Source organism: Bufo gargarizans, chromosome 4, assembly GCF_014858855.1.
Source record: "Bufo gargarizans isolate SCDJY-AF-19 chromosome 4, ASM1485885v1, whole genome shotgun sequence".
Lineage (NCBI taxonomy): Eukaryota > Metazoa > Chordata > Amphibia > Anura > Bufonidae > Bufo > Bufo gargarizans.
The window spans coordinates 362,367,018-362,392,965 of record NC_058083.1 but is presented as its reverse complement, the minus strand read 5'-3'; the positions used below and the strand labels follow the sequence as shown (position 1 = coordinate 362,392,965).

At 44.4% G+C, this 25,948-nt stretch overlaps 1 protein-coding gene across 1 annotated transcript in view; it reads right to left on the bottom strand.

Annotated features, from left to right (window-relative positions):
* Positions 1 to 4,747: 4,747 nt before the first annotated feature.
* LOC122933724 (saccharopine dehydrogenase-like oxidoreductase) overlaps positions 4,748 to 25,948 on the bottom strand; it is a 136,069-nt gene continuing 114,868 nt past the window's right edge. The window contains exons 10-12 of the mRNA XM_044288695.1: positions 18,886 to 18,997; positions 13,994 to 14,075; positions 4,748 to 5,741 (exon numbers count right to left, since the gene is read on the bottom strand). Coding sequence (XP_044144630.1) covers positions 5,636 to 5,741; positions 13,994 to 14,075; positions 18,886 to 18,997 — 300 coding nt within the window. The 3' untranslated portion in view covers positions 4,748 to 5,635. The remainder of the gene's footprint in view (positions 5,742 to 13,993; positions 14,076 to 18,885; positions 18,998 to 25,948) is intronic.

Sequence of the window (25,948 nt, the reverse complement as noted above, 5' to 3'; positions counted from 1 at the left end):
CTAAGGTTACATAAGATAGCCTCTAACTGCGCTGCCGTAATGAAAGCCTTCCAGCCCAGCGATCATGCCACAGAATTCAGAGATTTGAATCTAGGGATAGACAATCCACCAGTACAGAGAAGTCTGGGCCTGAGGTGGGACTTAGCAAATGACTCCCTTGGATTTCAAGTTAACTGTGCAGATAAACCATTTACTAAACGGGGAGTTCTCTCAGTGGCGAACAGCCTATATGATCCCCTGGGATTTGTGGCACCTTTGACTGTACAAGGCAAATTCCTGTTAAGACAGTTCTCAGAGTCTGTATCTGACTGGGATGCTCCACTGCCCTCTGACAAACAACAAAAGTGGGAGTTGTGGAAGGAATGCTTGCATGCATTAGACAGTATTCACATACCAAGGTGTTACACTCCAACATCCCTTACAGCCACTCGGAGGAGAGAAATCCACATCTTCTCAGATGCGTCTACTGAAGCCATCGCAGCTGTTGCTTATTTAAAGGTAATAGACTATTCCAATCAAGCACATGTTGGATTTCTGTTTGGAAAGGCAAAATTAGCTCCAAAACCTGAGCACACCATTCCTAGACTCGAACTTTGTGGGACTGTGCTAGCCGTAGAGATTGCGGACTTTATACAACGTGAGCTGGATATTCAGGTGGATGACATTCAATTTTACACAGACAGTAAGGTTGTCCTGGGTTACATCTACAACCAGTCAAAACGCTTCTACGTTTATGTCAGTAACCGCATCGAAAGGGTTAGAAGATCCTCTAAACCTGAACAGTGGCACTATGTTCCATCTCATCTCAATCCTGCAGATTGCGCCACCAGACCGGCATCTGGAAGAGTCTCTGCAACTTCTTCTTGGTTGACAGGTCCAGAGTTTCTGCTGAACCAGAATGAAGAAACTCCTATCCAAGACGTCTTCAGTCTCCAGGACCCTCATGAAGATCCAGAGATTCGGCCTGAAGTTAGTACCTTCGTCACCAAGTCTGAAAGGAGCGCTGGCTTGGGCTGTCATCGCTTTGAACGCTTCTCTAGATGGTCAAGACTCATTCACATCATTGCAAGGTTAGTCCACATTGTTCATTGTTTTCATGCTGAGAAGCATAACACTGACTGTCGCAGTTGGCACCTGTGCCATAAACCTCTAACGGCAGAAGACATTATTCTAAGTGAATTGCTTGTGATACGTAACGTACAGCAGAGTGCCTTTAAAATGGAACTGAAATGTATACATGACAAGCAAGATATACCAAAAGGCAGCCCCATTGTCAACTTGAAACCAGTAATTGATGATCGTGGCATGCTGAGAGTTGGTGGTCGCCTAAACAAGGCTAAGCTAGAGATTGCAGAAATGAATCCCCTTATTATTCCTGCCAAACACCACGTTACTACACTGTTGATACGGCATTATCATGAAAGAGTCCAGCATCAAGGCCGACATTTCACTGAGGGCGCTTTAAGAGCCGCAGGTCTTTGGATAGTGGGAGCAAAAAGACAGGTTGCTCATATTATTCACCATTGCATTAACTGTCGCAAGGCGAGAGGAAAATTACAACATCAACAAATGTCTGATTTGCCAGTTGATAGGACAAGCACCGAACCACCGTTCACTTATGTTGGTCTGGACGTCTTTGGGCCATGGACAGTCACTGCACGTAAGACCAGAGGTGGTCATGCAGAAAGCAAACGATGGGCAGTGTTGTTTACATGCTTAAGTGTACGTGCTATACACATTGAAGCAATAGAATCCATGGACGCTTCTAGCTTCATCAATGCTTTAAGACGATTCCTCGCCATCAGAGGACCAGTAAAGCAAATAAGATCTGACTGTGGAACCAACTTCATAGGAGCCTGTCGAGAGTTGCAAATTGACTCTAAACCAGTTCAAGACTACTTAGCCAATAATGGTTGTACATGGATCTTTAACCCCCCGCATGCCTCTCATATGGGCGGTTCATGGGAAAGAATGATAGGCATCACCCGCAAAATATTGGACTGTATGCTTATGAACTCAAACTTCTCAAGGCTCACCCATGAGACTTTGACTACCTTCCTGGCTGAGGTATCTGCTATTGTCAACTCAAGACCTCTTGTACCTGTATCTATGGATCCAGAATCCCCTGCCATTCTTACTCCAGCAACTCTTCTCACTCAGAAGTTTGGATCTGTTCCTAATCCACCTGAAGAGTCTTCTTCTAGTAACATATATCTGAAACAGTGGAAGCACGTTCAACATCTGGCCGACTGTTTCTGGAGCAGGTGGAAAAAGGAGTATTTAACGCTTCTGCAAGCACGTAGAAAGTGGCAACAGGTCAAGCCAAACTTACAGATAGGAGATCTTGTACTCATGAAAGACCAAAAGGTGGAAAGAAACTCCTGGCCCATGGGACTCATCTCAAAGGTCTTCATCAGTGAAGATGGCAAAGTTCGCAAGGTGGAAGTGACCATCGCAAAACAAGGCCATCCCAAATCCTTTATCAGGCCTGCATCTGAGATTGTTCTCCTCTTACCCGTGGAGGAATGATTCTTTACTTGAGGAACTTTATTCCTGGCAACCAGAAGACTCAAGGCGTTGGACTGTTCCAGTTCACCATTTCCAGTATGTTCTTTTTGTTTGTTTTTTTGTCTTTCAGCTTCCAACATTTCATGGACATTTCTGTAGTTGCATATATAGTGAAATCCAAGGATTTCAGACAGGGAGTGTGCTGTTCCAGCCTTTATTCTTGTATTCTACAATTGTTGTGTTTGCATTATATTATCATTTACTATGTTGTGTAACGCTGCCACCCTGTGGTTATTCTTATAATACCATTTATAGTGTGTTATGTAAATTTCCATTGCATTGCTCTCCTCCCTCTTTTGTGACATCACATCCTCTGTAATGTCCTTCGTACTTCCTCTTTGTCGCAGATCTTCAAGATGGTGAGAGCTATTCTTTTTGACCTCTAATATCCTCTAGCATACCCTCATTTCCCTGCATTTGTTTTCAAGGCAAATCAATAAATGATCAAAGCTTCACCGTTGTATTCTCCTCACTGGATCATCACATGCAACTGGTGCCTATATCTGGAGATATTAGTGAGTTCAGCTATCTACCATTGCTTGTACAGGGGCTATCACTCACAACCAATCAGGGGATAATCTCTAACGTACATCTGTGGCAGAATAGTATATGTTCTGTACATATCTAATAGTCCAAATGCTGGCCTAAGAAGCAGGGACTCTTACTAAATGACAGGTCCTGGCAGTGCAGTTGTGAGGACACAGCATGTACTGTGCTCTGTGTACATAATATTTGTACAATGTGCTCACTGTTACATCTTACACATATATTTCTGTAAAGTGTGACTGGTCAGTGTGCAACTAACACACACATTGTCACACACAGCAGAGTCAAAGTGTGCAAGCGTCACGACCACCGGCTCCCTGCACTTAATACGGACGGAGTCAGGGTCACCTAGAATCAAGGCCAGATCCATCCCAGTAACATCAGATTCCTACTACTGCTACTGATAGGGTAAGCTTAGGCATCAAGGCTTTCCCTAATGCCTAATTTTTTCGCAGATGACAGATGCACAGCCGAGTGTGCCTGCGCAACAGTTGTAGAAGCATCCCTGTGACGTTAGTAAGAGGGGAGGAAGCCTGGAGGGGAGCGCTTGGGCCCTTTGAAACTTTGAAAAGCTAGACTCTTGGAACCTGTTTTCAATAACAATAATGCCTCATTCACATGTCAGTGATTTCCATCAATGATTGTGAGCCAAAATCAGGTCTGGAGCCTCCACAGAGATAAGGTATAAGGGAAAGATATGCACCTGTTCTGTCTTTAGAGCCACACCTGGTTTGGGATCACAATCACTGATGGAAATCACTGTCGTGTGAATGAGGCTTAATAATGATAGTGGCCTGTGGCTGGCATAGTCAGGGGGATCTAAAATTAAACACTGTGGCTTGCAATGTGATGAGGCACTGTGACTGGCATAGCCAGGGGTCGCTGTGGCTGCTAATGTGATGAGGCACTGTGGGTGGCAATGTAAAAAGGTATTGAATATATACAAATAAATGTTATATAGCGCTAACACATCAGCAGCTCTTTACAGACATTAGCATCACGCTGTCCCCTATACAGACTTAAAGGTGTTATCCGAGAGTAAAAACTGTCCCCCCATATGCCGGGCCCCCCACACTTACCTGGCTCCCGCGCCGCTCCTGGTCCCCGCACTGCCACTGCACCTTCTCCTCTTGCGTTGATGAAAACATCTGGTGTTGGGGAAGGGGGGGGGGGAGGTTAGCATCCAATGGCAGACGGGGACGGTGAAGAGCCTCCCTAGAGTCACCCGCGATGCTAGGGAGGGTCGTCCCAGTTCCCGTCTGCCATTGGCTACCCCTCCAACACTGGATGTTTTCATCCGCGCATGGGGAGAAGCTGCAGCGGCGGTACGGGGACCAGTAGCAGCTCAGGGAGCGGAGAGCCAGGTAAGTATATTCAGTTTGGGGGGCCTGGCATATGGGGGGGGGCAGTTTATACTCTCGGATAACTCCTTTAAGTTCCCTATCATTATGTCTTTATGTCTTTGGAGTGTGGGAGAAAACCGGAGTACCCAGAGGAAACCCATGCAAACATGCAAACACAGGGAAAACATACAAACTCCATGCAGATGGAGTACTTCTCACAAGCGAAAGCATACAATGTACAGTATGCCAAACCCAAAGTATTGAAATAAGAGGACATAAAGGCTGAACCATCCATAACTACAGTATTTAGACTGTCAATATCGATTTTATTGCATTATTTGCTAATGAAAAACATGTTAACATTTTACAGTATTTTTTATTAGCACAAATATTTTTCAAGTGAATAATAAAGAGATGAATGTATTTCCGTATTTTTCGCCATATAATACACTTTTTTTAGAGGAGGAAAAAAAGGAAAAAATTATTTTCATCAGAAATCCAACCAGAACCCCAATGTTATTCAGACCTCAGCTCAGAGCCCCAATTAGACCCCCAATGTTACTCACACCTCAGATCACAGCCCCAATTTTAATAAGACCCCCAATCAGACTTCAGATCAGACCGTAAATGTTGATAAGACCCCTAAACAGACCTCAGCTCAGACCCCCAATCAGATCTCAGATCAGACCCCCATCTTAATAAGACCCCCAATCAGATCTCAGATCAGATCCCTATGTTATTCAGACTTCAAATCATACAAAAAAATAAATCAACTCACCTCTAATTCCAGCAGCCGCTTCTGAGATCCTGAGCTCTTCCTGCCGCACTGTGTTGTGACCCAACGTGACAGAGTGTTAGGTCACAGAGCACACCTACGTACTCACACTCTGTGCAGGTCACAGCACAGCATGTGGCACCAGAAGACGAAGACTATGCAGCAGTGAGTACAGAGCTAGCACAGGGACAATGGCATTCACTGCTCCCCGGTCCTACTGTACAAATGAGCGCTTCCATAATGGAAACACTCATTTGTATTCTCCTCATAAGACGCATTGACATTTTCGCCCCACTTTGGGCGGAAAAATGTGTGTCCTATAGGGCGAAAAATACGGTAATTGGTTCCTAAGTGTTGTACTATATCAATTAGTCATGCGGTTAGCGATAGTGCAAAGTATTACTTAAGTATCTGTTTTACTAAGCACAGTAAAACGAATGCCAGCTTTGTTGAGGCGGTCAATCAACTTGGTTTTGGAGAATGCTGCTCCTGGTGTGTACACTCCTCCACTGGAAGACAAAAATGTTTAAACAGATGAAAAAAAGACCAAAACTAAGCAGTAATGGTCTACAGACACTCTATAAGGGTACTTACTTTCACACTTGCGGCAGGACGGATCCGACAGGCTGTTCACCCTGTCTGATCCGTCCTTCCGCTATTTCGCCATGCCGCCGCTCCTGGCGCAGCACGCTAATTCGTGGTCAAAGGCCGCCGGACTAAAAGTCCTGCATGTCCGACTTTTTAGTCCGGCGGCCTCTGACCGCAAACTGCCGTACTGCACCAGAGCTCCCCCCCGTCCCCATTATAGTCAATAGGGACGGCGCAGCGGTCCGGCGAAATAGCGGAAGGACAGATCCGACAGGGTGAATAGCCTGTCGGATCCGTCCTGCCGCAAGTGTGAAAGAACCCTAAGTCTGTTCGGAACCGAAGTGAAAACTGCTTTTGGCACATACATAATTATCGACAGATAAGGCAAAGTAAATTTTGAGTGCCCGTACATGGTGCATTCTGGCCAAGGGATCAAAATATGGATTATCACCAGGGGCATACGAAAAAAAATCAGTGGGCCCCATAGCAAGAATCTGAATTGGGCCTCCATGTCTGGATGCGCCAGATCTGGCACCAGAGGTCACACTACATTTTTTCCAGAAGAGTAAAAATACCCCTCAGACCATTTTTGAGAAGTATTTTTACCCGAGGAGAAGTACGAAATTTACAGTAATTCAAATACATCATATATTGGCCTACACTAGCTGATATCTGCGTTGTGGAGGCTGCGTTTAGAGCTTCTGTTACAGATTCTGTCTAAAGACCAGACAAAAAAGCCTTGTATGCAGCACTTTTTGGGTCTGGTAAAAAGACAGGCTCATAAATGGAAACTGAACGAAACCCATCATAGTAAGCAGGGTCTGTTCAGCTTCTGTTAGGATGGGTTCACATGACATGTTTGCCATATATTTAATGTACACACACAAAGATACGTTAGCCTACATGTTTTTTGCTGGACTTTGCAGGAAGGAAAAACATGTGGTACACTACACTTTCCCATCCTGCAGAGTCCTAAAAAAGATGTCACAGTATGGCATCTGTTGTGTATGTTGATCATATGACAAAAACCCAGCCTTACGTGCCCGATCCAGCACTTCTGTTATTTTTGTTGTTTTGCTCCATTAGATGAGCAGAACAACAAAAATAAATAGATACACTTTGGTATACAGTGGCTCACCTCTCATCACTATGGCAATGGTGCTCTGCTATGAGTGGTTCACCTAATCACTTCGTAGTGTACTAATATAATTGATTAGCAGGCACTACCATCTGCATTTCATACATATATCACATTTATTTATAAAGGATAGTTATAAAAAATCTGTAGTACAAAACAAATGGTAAAAACAAATGGTAAAAAACATACAATAAAAAACTTAGTCCAGTATTGATAGTATGCACATAGACGATAAAAAGGGTGCATCAGTGGTCACACTTGGATTTGTTAATATAATATTCAGCCATCCGGGTGTATTGTAATTTTGTTGACAATATCAACACAAAGATACCATCGCAACAGTGGACTGTTGTCAACAAAAATACAATACACCCGGATGGCTGAATATTATATTAACAAATCCAAGTGTGACCACTGATGCACCCTTTTTATCATCTATGTGCATACTATCAATACTGGACTTACAATCCGTGTCACCGCATGGACTTTTTGTTATCTATTGATATACATTTTTATTTGCCATAAGGTTCAAAGTCTACGTAACAAAGGAGGGTGTTATGAAGGATTTAAATATTTGTAAATCGCTGGTAGTTCAGACTCTTATTTCCAACTGCATTAAAAACAAAGGCATTCTATAAAATATATCTGAGGGCGGGTTCACATTATGGTTGTTGCGGGTATCGAAATTTCGATACCCAATCGATACTTTTGTCCCGGTATCGATACGATACCGGGATTTCAGTTTTTTCGATACTGGGCTGCGCTTCTGCGCAGTCTAGTATCTCTGAACATGAGCGTGCTGCTATCGGCGCGCTCATGTTCTCTCAGCAGCATGGGGAGAAGGAAGCAGTCCTCCCTCCCCCTGTGCTGCTGCCACCAATGAGAAGAGAGGGGCGGAGGAGGGGCGGGCGCACTGCATCACCAATGAGAATAGAGGGGCGGAGGAGGGGCGGGCGCACTGCGCCACCAATGATAGGATTATTCCCACACAGAGCGGCACCCAGCAATGTCTCAGCACTCACCATTAGTCCTGGGCGCCGCTCCGTTCGCCTGCAGTGCCCCATTACTGTCTCCTCTCCTGCTCCACATGCTGCTGATTACTATCGGAGCGATGGGAGGAAACATCAGCTTTACTAGTGGGTGTTCCTTCTCCCTGCGCTGCGATTGGACAGCGCTACAGCCAGGGAGAAGGAACGCCCACTAGTGAAGCTGATGTCTCCTCCCATCACTCCTATAGTAATCAGCAGCATGTGGAGCAGGAGAGGAGACAGTAATGGGGCACTGCGGGAGAACGGAGCGGCGCCCAGGACTAATGGTGAGTGCTGGGACATCGCTGGGCGCCGTTCTGTGTAGCCTGATACTTAGTCTGGACTCATATACAGTAGTCAGTCTTTAACACATAATACAGGAGGCAGGTGCTGGCAGCAGAATCACATTGCCGGCACCCTGCCCCTGACAGGGAGCTGCGATCAGCGGCAGTTAACCCCTCAGGTGCGGCACCTAAGGGGTTAACTGCCGCTGATCTGCCAGTACCCGCCTCCTGTATAAAGGGGTAATTATCATTGGTGGTGCAGTGTGCCCCCCCTCAACCCCCCATCCCATTAAAATCATTGGTGGCACAGTGCGCCGGCCCCTCTCAACCCCCCAGTATTAAAATCATTGGTGGCAGTGGCCACAGGGACCTCTCCCCTCCCCCTCATTGGTGGTGCAGTGGCAGCTTCTGATCGGAGCCCCAGCTGTGTAAGCCTGGGGCTCCGATCAGTTACCATGGCAGCCAGGACGCTACAGAATCCCTGGTTGCCATGGTAACATCCCTGATGCTGTGTGCACAAAGCACAGAGCAGCAGGGACAGTGTGAAGTCCTATTCACCCTGATAGAGATCTATCAGGCTGAATACTACAAGGGATGAAAGATCCCAGGTTCTAGCCCCTAAGGGGGGAAATCATTTGTAAAAAAAAAAAAAAAAAAAAAGTAAAAAAAACCCCCACCAAAATATGAAGTATAAATCACCCCCTTTTCCCAATTTCACATATAAAATATATAAATAATAAACATATTACATCGCCACGTCAGAAAAGTCCAAACTATTAAAATATAAAAAAAATCTAGGTGGTGAATGCCGGAACATAAAAAAAAAAAAAAAAAAAAAAAAAATGCGCGATTCGCCATTTTTTAAAATGCGGATTGCATGTGGCTTTTTTGGATTATTTTTTTCGCGTGGTATCGAATGGTATCAAGTATCGCAATACTTTTTCATGGTATCGAAACCGAATCAAAAATTTGGTATCGCAACAACTCTAGTTCACATCACTGTCATGAATTTCGTTATTGCTTTCCGTTATACGTGGTTATAAAGGAAAATAACGGAAAGCATAATGGATCTGTCTGGTATACATTCTGCAGGACGGAATTAGAAAATCCTGTCGACCATGTTCTAATGGAATTCATAACGGTGATCTGAACTTGCCCTTACATGGATGAAGAAAAGGACTCATAAAAACACAACAACTCTAACTAAAAAACAGCGCCAGTGCATTATATTCAATCGGTAGAAAGTGGTGAGGTCGGTCAGAAAAACCACTGCTCCCCTTTGCATTCTGAAGAGACTGTACAGTTATCACTGACAGGCAGAAAACAGAAAAAAGCCCATCAAAATACAAACAACACTTCCGCTAGGCAGTACCAGGCTGTAGTTGTGATGGTTCCTTGATGAACCAGGACAACTTGACAAACATGTCAGGACGTAGGGATTAATTTACACATTCTACAACTGTGATTACGTAGGTGTATGCTGTCCTGCTTGATAGCCTCTGCTACATATGGGTGCACATTTAATAATAGGGTTTATTAGAGCAATAGTAGGAGGTTCCAGCACTGAACCATCCTTATCAGGGTGCTTAGACCATCAGCATATGACATTAGGAAGCATCAGGGCCAGAGTCACTTGTCTCTTGGTGAGCTAGTTGGTCCACATATGGAGTCTGACGGATTGGCACATGTCTGCCCCTGTGCGATTCCAGGTCTGATCTTGTTCTGCATGTTTCTGCTCTCCTCACAAAGGATACTTGGGAATTTTTATATTTATGATACATGGTAATCTTTAGCTTTTTTTGCCTGTCAGTCATAACTGTTGTAATTACAATGACCTGCATCAGTGATATGTGTCAAGAGATTGCACATCATATGTTTAGTTAATTATTTTGCTCACTTGCATAGCGCTGACATATTCCACAGCTCCTTATCATATAGGGAAATTTAGTTTTTGCACTAGAAGATGAACTGCAGCAGTATACTGTGGATTTGGAAAAAAGTAGTAATAATTTGTCTTTTTAAAATTGGGATTTTCCTTCAAAGGCAAACAGATGCCCAAAGATAAAAACCTCTGGGTAAGCCACTGCTAAGTAAGACCCTGTGTTTGCCCTTTTTAAACCCCACCGTGACTAAAATTAGACGATAGTGGCTTTCTATACAGATAATCCTTTAATAGTCCCACCATGGGGAAATTCACAGTGTTACAGCAGCAAAGAGAATACAAACACTCCAAAATAAAGGCATTACAGTGCAGGGTACTGATAAAAAAATAAGGGACAGCACAGCTTATAGAATTCCATCTCTGGATGGAATCACATCCACAGGAACCTGTAAGTGATGAGTCCAGTATGGCTCCACTTGGGTCATCTGTACAGCTTAACAGCAAGCAGGGAGGACTGACTTCAGATAGCGCTCCTTCTCACACTTGGGGTGAAACAGTCGGTCACTGATGGTACTGCCCAATGCTATCACCGTCTCAAGCATGGGATGATCAGCTTGGATAGTATCCTTCTCTCACCTACCACCTGCACTAGTTCTAGGACGGAGCTGGCCTTTCTAATCAGCTTGTCAAGTCTCTTCCTCGCCCTGGTTGAGATGCTGCTACCTCAGCAAACCACTCTGAAGAAGATGACTGATGCCACCACAGAGTTGAAAAAGAAGTGCACTCGTTGCTCGTTCATTGGACATCTGGAGGCAGTTTGACCTCTTGCACACGTTTACGTTTCGTTTTTTTGCTTTCCGTATACGGAACCATTTATTTAAATTGATCCGCAAAAAAACTGAAGGTACTCCGTATGCCTTTCATTTCCGTATTTCAGATCCATTCAAAGACAGAACATGTCTGCATAACGGACAAGGATAGTAATGTTCTATCAGGGGCCGGCTGTTCCGTTCCGAAAAAAACGGAATGCACACGGACGTCGTCTGTATTTTATGCAGATCTGTTTTTTGCGGAACGCTAAATACAGAAAAAGCCATACGGTTGTGTGAAAGAGGCCTTAGATCCTTCACAGGAACGCTCATTAGCGATCATCTGCCAGAAAATCTGGTAGCTGGTTTCCAGAATTTTCCAGTTTTTATTTATAAAAAAATACCAAATTTACCCAAAATTTTGAAAAATTCGCAACTTTCTAAATTTCTATTTTTCTGCTTTTAAAACAGATAGTGATACCTCCTAAAATTGTTATTACTTTACATTCCCCATATGTCTACTTCATGTTTGGATCATTTTGTGAATGCCATTTTATTTTTTGGGGACGTTAGAAGGCTTATAAGTTTAGAAGCAAATCTTGAAATTTTTCTGAAAATTTCCAAAACCATTTATATAGCGCCACCATATTCTCCAACGCTTTACAAGTCAGAGGGTTCATGTACAAAACAAAAGACATCAACAACATAAATGGCTAATATACAAGTGAAACGAAGGCCCTGCTTGCAAGAGCTTACAATATATGAGAAAAAAGGGGTGACACAAATGGTAGTTAATTGTGATATGCAGTAATTGAGCAATTTTTGTACTGAAAGTAGTGGTGTTGGCCGATCTGAACATCGAATTCAGGTCTGAGGAGTTGGGGTGGGGGGGGAGTTACTTGGGAGACAGTTATGATAGGCTTGCCTGAAAAAATCTGTTTTCAAGGCACGTTTGAAGGTAGGGAAGGTGGGAATTAACCTGATATTCTGTGGCAGAGCATTCCAGAGAATAGGTGCAGCTCGAGAAAAGTCATGAAGGCGGAAGTGAGAGGTATGAATTATGTAGAACTTTAAAGGGGTTGTCCGGGTTCAGAGTGGAACCCGGACATACCCTTATTTTTTCACCCAGACAGCCCCCCTGAGGCTAGCATCTCATGCTCCGATGCACTCCCTTGCCCTGCACTAAATTGCGCAGGTCACAGGCTCTTTTGTTTTCAATAAAACACTTCGGCACAGCTGTGTGTTCGGTGACGTCACCAGCTCTGAGGGGCAGGCTTTAGCTTGACAGTTTGTTATAGTAAATAAAAGAGCCCTTGCCCTGCGCGATCCTGCGCAGGGAAAGGGAGAGCATCGGAGCATAAACTGCTCTGATGCTCAAGTCAGGGGGGCTGCCTGGGTGAAAATCTGGGTATGTCCGGGTTCAGCTCTGAATCCGGACAACCCCTTTAAGGCCAATTGAGTGGAACATGGTGAGAAGGAGTTTGTGGTAAAACGCTGCAGAGAGATCCAGAAGAATCAGTAATGAAAAATAGCCATTTCTTTTAGGGCAGGTTCTGTACAGTGAAGAGGGCGAGTCAGATTGTAAGGGGTCAAGAAGAGAGTTAGCAGAGAGATAGCTTATTAAGCAAGAAGAAATAAGACGTTCCAGCAGTTTAGAGATGAAGGGGAGGTTAGAAACACGTCGGTAGTTAGCAGCACAGGTCGGGTCAAGAGATATTTTTTTTTAGTAGTGGGGTTATAACAGAATGTTTGAAAGAGGACAGAAAGATACCAGAATAGAGAGAGAGGTTGAATATTGTAGTAAGGTGAGTGATGATAGCTGGGGAGAGGGACTGAAGAAGGTGTGAGGGAATATAATCACTACTGCAGGTGGTGGGTCAAGAAGAAGAGAAAAGCCTGGAAAATTCTTCATCTGCTATAGGGTCAAAAGAGGAGAGAGAGCATGTGGAAGTGTGGGAAGGAAGAAGATTAAAATTGGGTGGGGACTGGGAGATAATTTCCTTGTGGATATTGCCAATCTTATCTCTGAAATATATGGCCATGTCATCAGAGCAGAGCTCAGTGACGGGTTCTTGAACTTTAGGGCTTAAAAGGGAGTGAAAAGTGTTCTTGGTTATTTGAGAGTGAGGAGATTAAAGAGGTGAAGTATTTCAGTTTGGCAATGTTAAGGGATACATTTATAATGGAGAAAGTCTGCTGATATTCAGGATTTTCTCCATAAGCGTACTGCACATTTGGAGCACCGCTGGAGAAAACGTGTTTCAGGTGTGTTCCAGGGTTGCCGTGTTCTGTGTCGGGAGGGTCGGACTGATATTGGAGCTTCTTCATCTAGGGTGGTTTTGAGGGTATGGTTGTAATGATTGGCAGCCAAGTCTGGACAGGAGAAGGAAGAGAATTGGGTAAGAGCTAACTGTAGGGTGTCAATGAGTTGTTGGCAGTTAATGGTGTGTAGATTTCTTTAAGTGTGAAAAGTAGGATTATCATGAGAAGAATGACAGTGACGGAAGAAGACTAGATCAAGTTTATTGCCCTGTTCGTGCGTGGCAGAGGAAGTAAGTTGTGATAGGCCAAGAGAGGAGGTTAAAGAAGGAAGGATTATCAATGGGGATATTAAAATCACCCATAATAAGTGTTGGTGATTCAGAAGACAGGATGGAAGTGAGAAAGCCAATGATACAAATAAAATAAAAAACTGTTACATAAATTAACAGAAAGCCGCCGAACACCTTATAACAGCCCTCACCACTTTCCGAGAAGGCTGAATATATTTATATTAATTTATGTAAGTTTTCTGCCGTAAATGAAGACTGACTGAACTCTACTTTTCCATTTAGGCTCACGGATTGCAGAAGGATTTGGCTAATTTTTGAAACAGTCTGCACCTTGCCATAAACTAATCACATTTAGCGGCAGTGAACGGAATCCTCCAGTAGCACAGGGGATATCACACGTCGGTGTTGATAAATCTCCCCTATATTCTAGTATGAAATAAACTACACATCTGTATTCAACTGCTGCAGGATTGCACATACCTTTCTGGAAGAGATTCTGGCTCCTTTAAAAGAGTCAGCCCAACTTGAACCATAGTAATTGGAGTAGTCACATACGCAACCTCTGTAAAACATATTGTGGAACAAGTTCTATTAAAATGATTAATTTTAAGAAAAAAGAACACTTATCTGCTGATAGCTTACATTATTTTAGTGATATAAAAGTCTGGAACACCTTTTGAGCAGAAGCTAAGGGCTGTACTAGAAAGTAGATTTTGTACCGATGACGACTCATGATCGACTAGCTAGCGACTCGTTAGCATTCTAAAATGCACAGGTTACACAGAGTAGTAATCGGTAAATCGACCATTATAAACTTGCTACACTACACCACACCTACAGTTTGATCTTCTAACGAGTGGGTGACGATCATCAAGAATTGAGCGATTTTGCGTTAGCTGGAAACTATCACACAGTGCAAAGATCGCTCATTTGCGAATGATATTACAATCTTTAGTTTGAGCCGTGCAACGTCTAAGGCTAAGCCCTGATGCAGTCTGAATGGATGTGGATCCGCTCAGACTGCATCAGTCTGGCGGCGTTCAGCCTCCGCTCAGCAAGCGGACACCTGAACGCTGCAAGCAGCGTTCGGGTGTCCGCCTGGTCGTGCGGATCCGTCCAGACTTACAATGTAAGTCAATAGGGACGGATCTGTTTGAAGATGCCACAATATGGCTCAATCTTCAAACGGATCCGTCCCCCATTGACTTTCAATGTAAAAGTCTGGACGGATCCGCTCAGGCTAATTTCACACTTAGCCATTTTTTGCCAATATAATGCAGACGGATCCGTTCAGAACGGAGCGACCGTCTGCATTAATATGAGCGGATCCGTTCAGAACGGATCCGATCGAACACTAGTGTGAAAGTAGCCTAATACAGGCTTAATTCCAATCTGAGGACAATCTGCTCCACTTGTAAAGATAACATTACACTACAGATTACAACGGTTAAAGGGTTTGTCTCATTTCAGCAAATTGCATTTATCATGTAGAGAAAGTCAATACAAGGCACTTACTAATGTAACTGGATTCATTTTTCCATCACATTATACACTGCTCGTTTCGATGGTTATGACCACCCTGTAATCCAGCAGCAGTGGCCATGCTTGAACACTATAGGAAAAATTACCGCTCTATGCACACTCCCACGGTCCCAGCCACCAGAGAGGCCCGCACGTTTTCTTATAGTGTGCAAGCACGGCTAACGGTGCTGGATTACAGGGTGGTCGTAACCATGGAAAGTGTATAATGTAATGGAAAAGAAAAACCCTCTCTAGGAGGTGACACTAGATATAAAAAAAGGTTGGCTACGCCCAGGTGGGCTATACCCTCTCCACAGACACTAGGCTAATCAGTTTGTACCAATAGCAGTAGAAAAGAGAAAGAAAGGCAAAGAACCAACATATCCTGGACCGGGGGGAGGAAAAGAGAACAGCAGCCCGTGACAGAAAAAAATAATGAAAACAGACGGTGGGATCTGTGTCCCCCAATGAATTGAACGAGAGAGGAATTTTACGTAAGTACAAAAATCCAATTTTCTCATTAATGTAATTAGGGGACACAGCACCATGGGATGTCCCAAAGTAGTTCTTGAGGGTGGGAAAGAGAACAGCCATGCAAACAGTCAGGCGTATAGCTGTCATGATGACCATGTGACCCAACAGGACCTGGAGAGGCCATAGCATGAAATGGTAGATAGAAAACTAAGGAAGTGACCCAAGAGGCTCCAGGACCAGGAAGAGTCCAAAGAGAAAAATTGCATATGCAAGAAAGGAACAATGGACAAATACCCAGCTCTACCCAAAGCAGGGGAAAAAGAAAGAATAATGAAAAAAGGAAAATTAGCAGCAAGACCTGCAGGAGAAAAGCAGGTTGTGTCTGCCTCCTATGGACACTAGACTAAAACTGATTAGCCTAGTGTCTGTGGAGAGGGGATAGCCCACCTGGGCGGAGCCAACCAGTTTTTTTTTACATCTAGTGTTGCCTCCTAGTGGTAGCTGGGCATATACCCATGGTGATGTGTCCCCCCAATGACATTAACAAGAAATTAATCAAGCCAGCAAAGGAGACAATATGGATAATCACATTACATTAGTAAGTGCCTTGTATTAAAGGGGTTGTATCATTTCAGCAAATAGCATTTATTATGTAGAGAAAGTTAATACAAGGCACTTATTAATGTATTGTGATTGTCCATATTGCCTCCTTTGCTGGCTAGATTCATTTTTCCATCACATTATACAGTGCTCGTTTCCATGGTTACGACCACCCTGCAGTCTATCAGTGGTGGTCATGCTTGTACACTATAAGAAAAAGCGACAGCCTATTTGGTGGCTGGGACTGTGGGAGTGCACCTAGGCTAGTGCTTTTTCCTATAGTGTGCAAGCAAGATCACCACTGCTGGATTACAGGGTGGTCGTAACCATGGAAATGAGCAGTGTATAATGTGATGGAAAAATGAATCTAGCCAGCAAAGGAGGCAATATGGACAATCACAATACATTAGTAAGAGTCTTGTACTAACTTCCTCTACATAATAAATGCATTAGCTAAAGTGAGACAACCCCTTTAACTTTCTTTACAAGATAAATGCTATTTACTGAAGTGACCCAACCCCTTTAACCGCCTCCGGACCGCCTAACGCAGGATCGCGGTCCGGAGGCGGCAGTGTCAGATAGAGTCACGCAGCGATGCGTCATCTCGCGAGACGCAAGATGAAGCGCTTAGCCGGCCCGCACATGCGCATCGCGGGCCGGCAATAGTTCGAGGGGGGTCACGTCATCAGCTTGCCAGCCAATGATCGTGGCTGGCAAGCTGATGATTTTTAAAAAAAGGAATCAGAAGCCATCTAGCACATTATATTTGTAAATATAATGTGTTAAATGGCTTCCCTGCTCCTCTGCTGGTCCTTTTGGTCGGTTGGTCTCAGCACAGGAGCAGGCATCACAAAGAGTAGCACCAAACACCACACACTTAGCCCCAGATCACCTCCCTGCACCCCAATTAACCCCTTGATCACCCCTTCTTGCCCCTGTCAATCACCTAGTGAAAGGAAAAAAGTGATCAGTGTAAGCCTTTACTCTCCTTTTTTTTTTTTGAGCAGGGATTTTTTCATCCACATTGATCGATGTAAATGAAGAAATCTGTGCCGTTCATTTTTTTTTTTCAGCCCAGAGGCTGAACGGGAAAAAAAAAAATCTCATTACCTGTATGCTCAATATAAGGAGAATAGCAGAAACTCCTAATGCTGGCCATACATGTAATGATTGCGGAGACCCTCAAATGCCAGGGCAGTACAAACACCCCACAAATGACCCCATTTTGGAAAGAAGACACCCCAAGGTATTCGCTGAGGGGCATATTGAGTCCATGAAAGATTGAAATTTTTGTCCCAAGTTAGTGGAAAGTGAGACTTTGTGAGAAAAAAAATAAAAATAAATCAATTTCCGCTAACATATGCCCCAAAAAAAAAAATTCTATGAACTCGCCAGGCCCCTCATTGAATACCTTGGGGTGTCTTCTTTCCAAAATGGGGTCACATGTGGGGTATTTATACTGCCCTGGCTTTTTAGGTGCCTTAAAGCGTGAGAAGAAGTCTGGGATCCAAATGTCTAAAAATGCCCTCCTAAAAGGAATTTGGGCACCTTTGCGCATCTAGGCTGCAAAAAAGTGTCACACATGTGGTATCGCCAAACTCAGGAGAAGTTGGGGAATGTGTTTTGGGGTGTCATTTTACATATACCCATTTTGGAAAGGAGACACCCCAAGGTATTCCGTGAGGGGCATGGTGAGTTCCTAGAATTTTTTCTTTTTTGGAAAATGATGATTTTTTTTATTTTATTTTATTACAAAGTCTCATATTCCACTAACTTGTGACAAAAAATAAAAAATTCTAGGAACTCGCCATGCCCCTCACGGAATACCTTGGGGTGTCTTCTTTCCAAAATGGGGTCACTTGTGGGGTGGTTATACTGCCCTGGCATTTTAGGGGCCCAAATGTGTGCAAAGTAGTTTGCAATCAAAATCTGTAAAAAAATGGCCTGTGAAATCCGAAAGATGCTCTGTGGAATGTGGGCCCCTTTGCCCACCTAGGCTGCAAAAGTGTCACACATGTGGTATCGCCGTACTCAGGAGAAGTTGGGGAATGTGTTTTGGGGTGTCTTTTTACATATACCCATGCTGGGTGAGATAAATATCTTGGTCAAATGCCAACTTTGTATAAAAAAAATGGAAAAGTTGTCTTTTGCCGAAATATTTCTCTCACCCAGCATGGGTATATGTAAAAAGACACCCCAAAACACATTGCCCTACTTCTTTTGAGTACGGCGATACCAGATGTGTGACACTTTTTTGCAGCCTAGGCGGGCAAAGGGGCCCACATTCCAAAGAGCACCTTTTGGATTTCACAGGCCATTTTTTACACCACATTTTTATTTCAAACTACTTTGCACGCATTTGGGCCCCTAAAATGCCAGGGCAGTATAACTACCCCACAAGTGACCCCATTTTGGAAAGAAGATACCCCAAGGTATTTCATGATGGGCATAGTAAGTTCATGGAAGGTTTTATTTTTTGTCACAAGTTAGTGGAATATGAGACTTTGTAAGGAAAATAAAAATAAAAAATCATCGATTTCCGCTAACTTGTGACAAAAAATTAAAAGTTCTATGAACTCACTATGCCCATCAGCGAATACCTTAGGGTGTCTACTTTCTGAAATGGGGTCATTTGTGGGGGTTTTCTACTGTCTGGACATTGTAGAACCTCAGGAAACATGACAGGTGCTCAGAAAGTCAGAGCTGCTTCAAAAAGCACAAATTTAACATTTTTGTACCATAGTTTGTAAATGCTATAGCTTTTACCAAAACCTTACCTGGTCCTGAAACCTGTGTGCAGATTTTCACATTAGGTTTTCCCTGCTGAGGGTCTTGGCCCTGACTGTAACCTTCCCCGAAGAATGTCATTGAGAAAGAAGAATTATCCATCTGTCAATACATTTAGTAATAGATATTTTCATCCATCTTTCCGTATTTATAGTATCTTAAATTACTGTTCTAGTTATTTCTTGAAAATGACTCCTGAGTTGTACCAAACACTGATATTAATCTCTTCAGGACAGGACATTTTTCCATTCTTGCATTTTCTTTTTTTATTCCCTGCCTTCCCAGAGCCATACGAGGGCTTCTTTTTTGTGGGACAAATTGCACTTTCTAACATCACCATTTAACCGCCTCTGGACCGCCTAACTCAGGATTGCGGTCCAGAGGCGGCAGCTCCAGGCACAGTCACGCATATACGCGTCATCTCGCGAGAGGCGAGATGACGCGCTTAGCTGGCCCGCGCATGCCCAGCGCGGGCTGGCAAAAGTTAGAGGGGGGGTCACGTCACCAGCCTGCCAGCCAATGATCGTTGCTGGCAGGCTGGCGATTTTTAAAATCTCAAATCAGAAGCCATCTAACACATTATATTTGTAAATATGATGTGTTTTTAATGGCTTCCCTTCTCCTCTGCTGGTCCTTTTCGTCGGTTGGTCTCAGCAGAAGAGCAGGCATCACAGTGAGTAGCACCAAACACTTAACTTAGCCCCAGATCACCCCCAGCACCCCAATGAACCCCTTGATCGCCCCTGTCAATCACCTAGTGAAAGGAAAAAAGTGATCGGTGTAAACTGTCACTTTTTTTTTTTTCACTGGTATTGACTGTTAGGTTTTAGGGATAGTTTAGGCCCCTTGGTTAGGTAGTTTAGCGATCGTTTAGCGCACAGCCCACCGCACCGCAGTCACTTATTCGCTGATTAGCGTATCGCTAATCATCTTTTGTACTTTTATAGTATCTGTAAGTGATCAAAACTGATCACAGTCAGATCTATAATAGTATTAGTGTCACCTTAGCTCGCCCTCCACCCAAAACGCAGTGTTTGCCCGATCAGGCCTGATTGGTCGCCCACACATGCGTTCACCCACGCCCGCCCCGCTGCAGTGACCAAAAATGTATTTATTTTTGATCACTGCACAATCACTTTACAAGCAATGCGGCGATAAAAAAAAATCAATTTTGATATTTTTTATCAACCGCAGCGGCCTCCGGTACTTCGCTAGCCTCCCATTTGTAAGACAGGCTTGCTTTTTTTCTTGGGTAGTCTCAGGGAATACCCCTAAATTTAGTAGCCCAAATGTCAAACAGGGGGTATTCTTCGGAAGAGGCCTACAGGCTTCTGACCCAGTCAGATGAGGAATGGGAACCCTCATCTGATGAATCTAGCGGGTCAGAATATGAACCTGTAGAAAGCAGTGGCAGTCTGACCCAAAGTTCGGATGAGGAGGTTGAGGTCCCTGATACCACCAGGCGTACCCGGCCCTGTGTCGCTAGACCACAGGTTGCGCAGGATCCGCTTCAAGGGCAGCAGAGTGGGGCTGGCGCTGTTGGATTACGTGGTGAGGCATACACCAGCAGCACAGCCCTCCCTGGACCTAGTACCAGCACTGCCATACAACATGGTGAAGTGGCCAGCACCAGAAGGGCAGTTGAAGCTGGTACGGTGGCACGTGCAGTAGTTACCCCGTCGCAGCCACCGCACAGACAGGCCTGTAGACCCCCTAGAATCCCTGAGGTGCTGGCAAATCCTGATTGGCAGTCCCCAACTTCAGCCGCACCATTAGTTCCCCCTTTCACCGCCCAGTCTGGAGTTCGGGTTGAGACAGCTCAGATCGGTTCGGCCCTGGGATTTTTTGAGCGGTTCTTGACTGCGGAGCTCTTGGACTTAGTTGTGGCAGAAACAAACCGGTATGCCACTCAATTTATAGCCGCCAACCTGGGAAGCTTTTATGCCCAGTCCAAGTTTCCGAATTAAAAAAATTTCTGGGCCTTCTCCTCAACATGGGTCTACCCAAAAAGCATGAATTGCGGTCATATTGGTCCACGAACCCAATTCATCACATGCCCATGTTCTCTGCTGCTATGTCCAGGGCACAATTTGAGGCCATCCTGCGTTTCCTGCACTTTAGCGATAACACCACCTCCCGTCCCAGAGGCCACCCAGCTTTTGACCGGCTCCACAAAATTCGGCCCCTAATAGACCACTTCAACCAGAAATTTGCAGATTTGTATACCATTGAGCAAAACATCTGCGTAGACGAGTCCCTTATACATTTTACCGGGCGCCTTGGCTTCAAACAATACATCCCAAGCAAGAGCGCCCGGTATGGGGTCAAATTGTATAAGCTCTGTGAAATGGCCACAGGCTATACCCACAAATTTTGGATCTATGAGGGAAAAGATCAGACCCTGGAGCCGGTCGGTTGCCCTGACTACCTGGGGAGCAGTGGGAAGACAGTCTGGGACTTGGTGTCACCCTTATTTGGCAAGGGGTACCATCTTTATGTGGACAATTTCTACACAAGTGTGGCCCTCTTTAGGCATTTGTTCCTAGAACAGATTTGCTGCTGTGGCACCGCGCAAACTAGTCGCGCGGGCTTCCCCCAACGGCTCGTTACCACCCGTCTTGCAAGGGGGGAGAGGGCTGCCTTGTGTAACCAAGAATTGATTGCGGTGAAATGGAGAGACAAGCGTGACGATACATGCTCTCCTCTATTCACGCAGACATGACAATCCAAATTGAGCGAGCAACCAGTGTCATTGAAAAGCCCCTCTGTGTCCACGACTATAATTTGCTCATGGGAGGGGTTGACTTCAATGACCAGATGTTGTCTCCGTATTTAGTTTCCCGACGCACCAGACGCTGGTATAAGAAGGTGTCTGTATATTTAATTCAATTGGCTGCATATAATAGTTTTGTTCTCTACAGTAAGGCTAGGAGGTTCCGTGGCCCCATCCACCAGTGTAGTTAGCCGTCTACACGAGCGACATTTCCCCAGCGTCGTTGCCGGTACCTCAACCCTACCGTCACCCCGAAAAAGATGTCGTGTCTGTAGCAGGAGTGGAATAAGGCGTGACACCCGCTATTTCTGTCCTGACTGCCCTGACCACCCTGCCCTATGCTTTGGAGAGTGTTTCCGGAAGTACCACACACAGGTACACTTAGCGTAGGGATCACATCTCACAGGACAGGCACACAGGGCTATTAGGGCTCATTCACACACAGCTGCTGCAAACCTCTCCTTTCACCTGGGACAAAGTGCATAACGCACTTCGCCACATCTTTGGGCGATTTGCGCTTTGCAAATTGTCCCATGGGGAAGTAAGCAAAAAAGTTAACGTTCAGTTTCAAAAGTTAAATAAAGTTTATATGTTCTGTTCTAAGAGAAAAATATGGAAAATTTCAGCCCGCACAACCCCTAGCAGGTGCAGATTGCTGTGGCGAAATAGAGATATAAATGTAAAAACACAAAATGCAATCGCACACTGCAACCAGCACTCTGCCCTGCCTTTATGCTGGATGTTGAATAAGGCATTGGTGTACATTTTGGCCAAAGCGTAATAAGCCACTCACCGCGTCAAGGTTGCCTTCATGAGTGGTCCCTAACACTAGTTCCTACCTTTTATGGGCCATGACAGCCACATAAAGTCCAGGGAGCGCAGGTACAGCATGCATGCCAAGCACACTCTGCTTTTAACCCCGTCCGGTGCCATTACAGCTTTCATCGGATCCAGGGATGCAAGTACTCACATGCATGCTGAGCCCACTTTATACTTCTCCTGGAGCCTAATGGCTACTGGTAGGTGCTGTATAAGCAGACTCAGTTTTATACTGACTTTAAAACCAGCCTCCAGGGGGCAGATTAACTGGACAGGTGTGCTTGACTGCTTGGAGATCGCCACGCCTCCAATACGTACTACAAAGAGAAAAATATGGAAAATTTCAGCCCGCACAACCCCTAGCAGGTGCAGATTGCTATGGCGAAATAGAGATATAAATGTAAAAACACAAAATGCAATCGCACACTGCAACCAGCACTCTGCCCTGCCTTTATGCTGGATGTTGAATAAGGCATTGGTGTACATTTTGGCCAAAGCGTAATAAGCCACTCACCGCGTCAAGGTTGCCTTCATGAGTGGTCCCTAACACTAGTTCCTACCTTTTATGGGCCATGACAGCCATTAGGCTCCAGGAGAAGTATAAAGTGGGCTCAGCATGCATGTGAGTACTTGCATCCCTGGATCCGATGAAAGCTGTAATGGCACCGGACGGGGTTAAAAGCAGAGTGTGCTTGGCATGCATGCTGTACCTGCGCTCCCTGGACTTTATGTGGCTGTCATGGCCCATAAAAAGGTAGGAACTAGTGTTAGGGACCACTCATGAAGGCAACCTTGACGCGGTGAGTGGCTTATTACGCTTTGGCCAAAATGTACACCAATGCCTTATTCAACATCCAGCATAAAGGCAGGGCAGAGTGCTGGTTGCAGTGTGCGATTGCATTTTGTGTTTTTACATTTATGTTCTGTTCTAAAGTTATTATAAAGTTAATAAAATTTATTGCGTTGCGGCCTGTTTTTTTCTTCTTTGTTTTGTTTTTTATTACCTTCCAGGTGGACCAACCGATCGAATAGCTGCAGCACTGATGTGCATTCTGACAGAAGCATTGCGCTGCTGTCAGATTACACAAAAGTCGGTGTATGCGGCGCTGCAAGACGAGATTTCTCCTCTGCAGTAAAAGATACGTTTGCCGAGGCATATGAGCTGAGGAGGCAGCGGTGTTCATATGCTTTGGCAAACACTTTGTATATATATTAAAAAAAAGAAATCCCTGCAATGATTTATTCATCCACATAGATTGATGTGAATGGAGAAATTGGGTTTGCCAGGGCATACGAGCTAAGTGGGTATGGATGTTGGGCGGAGATCCTATGTCCTGGCAGACGCCTTTCCCCTCCTTTTTTTTTTGGCAGAGATTTTTTCATCCACATTGATCGATGCGAATGAAGAAATCTGTGCCGTTCATTTTTTTCTTTCAGTCCAGAGGCTGAACGGAAAAAAAAAATCTCATTACCTGTATGCTCAATATAAGGAGAATAGCAGAAACTCCTAATGCTGGCCATACATGTAATGTTTGTGGAGACCCTCAAATGCCAGGGCAGTACAAACACCCCACAAATAACACCATTTTGGAAAGGAGACACCCCAAGGTATTCGCTGAGGGGCATATTAAGTCCATGAAAGATTGACATTTTTGTCCCAAGTTAGCGAAAAAGTGAGACTTTGTGAGAAAAAATAAAATAAATCAATTTCCGCTAACATATGCCCCAAAAAAAAAAATTCTATGAATTCGCCAGGCCCCTCATTGAATACCTTGGGGTGTCTTCTTTCCAAAATGGGGTCACATGTGGGGTATTTATACTGCCCTGGCTTTTTAGGGGCCTTAAAGCGTGAGAAGAAGTCTGGGATCCAAATGTCTAAAGATGCCCTCCTAAAAGGAATTTGGGCACCTTTGCGCATCTAGGCTGCAAAAAAGTGTCACACATGTGGTATCGCCAAACTCAGGAGAAGTTGGGGAATGTGTTTTGGGGTGTCATTTTACATATACCCATGCTTGGTGAGATAAATATCTTGGTCAAATGCCAACTTTGTATAAAAAAAATGGGAAAAGTTGACGTTTGCTGAGATATTCATCTCACCCAGCATGGGTATATGTAAAATGACACCCCAAAACACATTCCCCAACTTCTCCTGAGTACGGCGATACCACATGTGTGACACTTTTTTGCAGCCTAGGTGGGCAAAGGGGCCCACATTCCAAAGAGCACCTTTCTGATTTCACAGGCCATTTTTTTTTACACATTTTGATTTCAAACTACTTCTCACGCGTCTGGGCCCCTAAAATGCCAGGGCAGTATAACTACCCCACAAGTGACCACATTTTGGAAAGAAGACTGCGATTATGCGGTTTTGACTGCGATTATGTTCCGATGTTCAGTTTTTAATGCGCGGGTGCACTGCATTTTGCACGCGCATGATAAAAAAAACTGACTGTGGTACCCAGACCCGAACCCGAACTTCTTCACTGAAGTTCAGGTTTGGGTTAGGTATTCTGTTGATTTTAATATTTTCCCTTATAACATGGTTATAAGGGAACATAATAGCATTCTTAATACAGAATGCTTAGTAAACTGTAGATTGAGGTGTTAAAAAATAAAATAAATAACTTACCTGTTACAATTGTTTGCGCAGCCAGCATCTTCTTCTTGATTCTTCTTTCAGGACCTGCAAAAGGACCTTTGGTGGTGAGTGCGATTACGTCACCAAAGGTCCTTTTGCTGGTCCTGAAAGAAGAAGGCTGTGCAAACAATTGGAACAGTTTTTTTAACACCTCAATCTACAGTTTACTAAGCATTCTGTGTTAAGAATGCTATTATTTTCCCTTATAACCATGTTATAAAGGGAAAATAATACAGGGAATACACTTTAAAGGGCTTCTGTCACCCCACAAAAGTCATTTTTTTTGGCTAGTTACATTCCTTATAGCGCGATATAGGAGAATATAATGTTGTCACTTACTTTCATGCGGCCGTTTCTTGACAAAACGAAGTTTTATAATATGCAAATCCGGTCTCTACCAGCAAGTAGGGCGTCTACTTGCTGGTAGCCGCAGCAGAAAACCGCCCCCTCGTCGTGTTGATTGACAGGGCCAGCCGTAATCTCCTCCTCCGGCCGGCCCTGTCAGTATTTCAAAAATCGCGCGCCTCTGTTCATTCGGCGCAGGCGCTCTGAGATGAGGAGGCTCGTCTCCTCAGAACTCCCTCAGTGCGCCTGTGCCGATGATGTCTTCTCTTTCGGTGATGTCATCGGCGCAGGCGCCCTACTTGCTGGTAGAGACCGGATTTGCATATTATAAAACTTCGTTTTCTCAAGAAACGGCCGCATGAAAGTAAGTGACAACATTATATTCTCCTATATCGTGCTATAAGGAATGTAACTAGCCCCAAAAAAAAATATGACTTTTGTGGGGTGACAGAAGCCCTTTAATGGGGTCCGGGGTTGC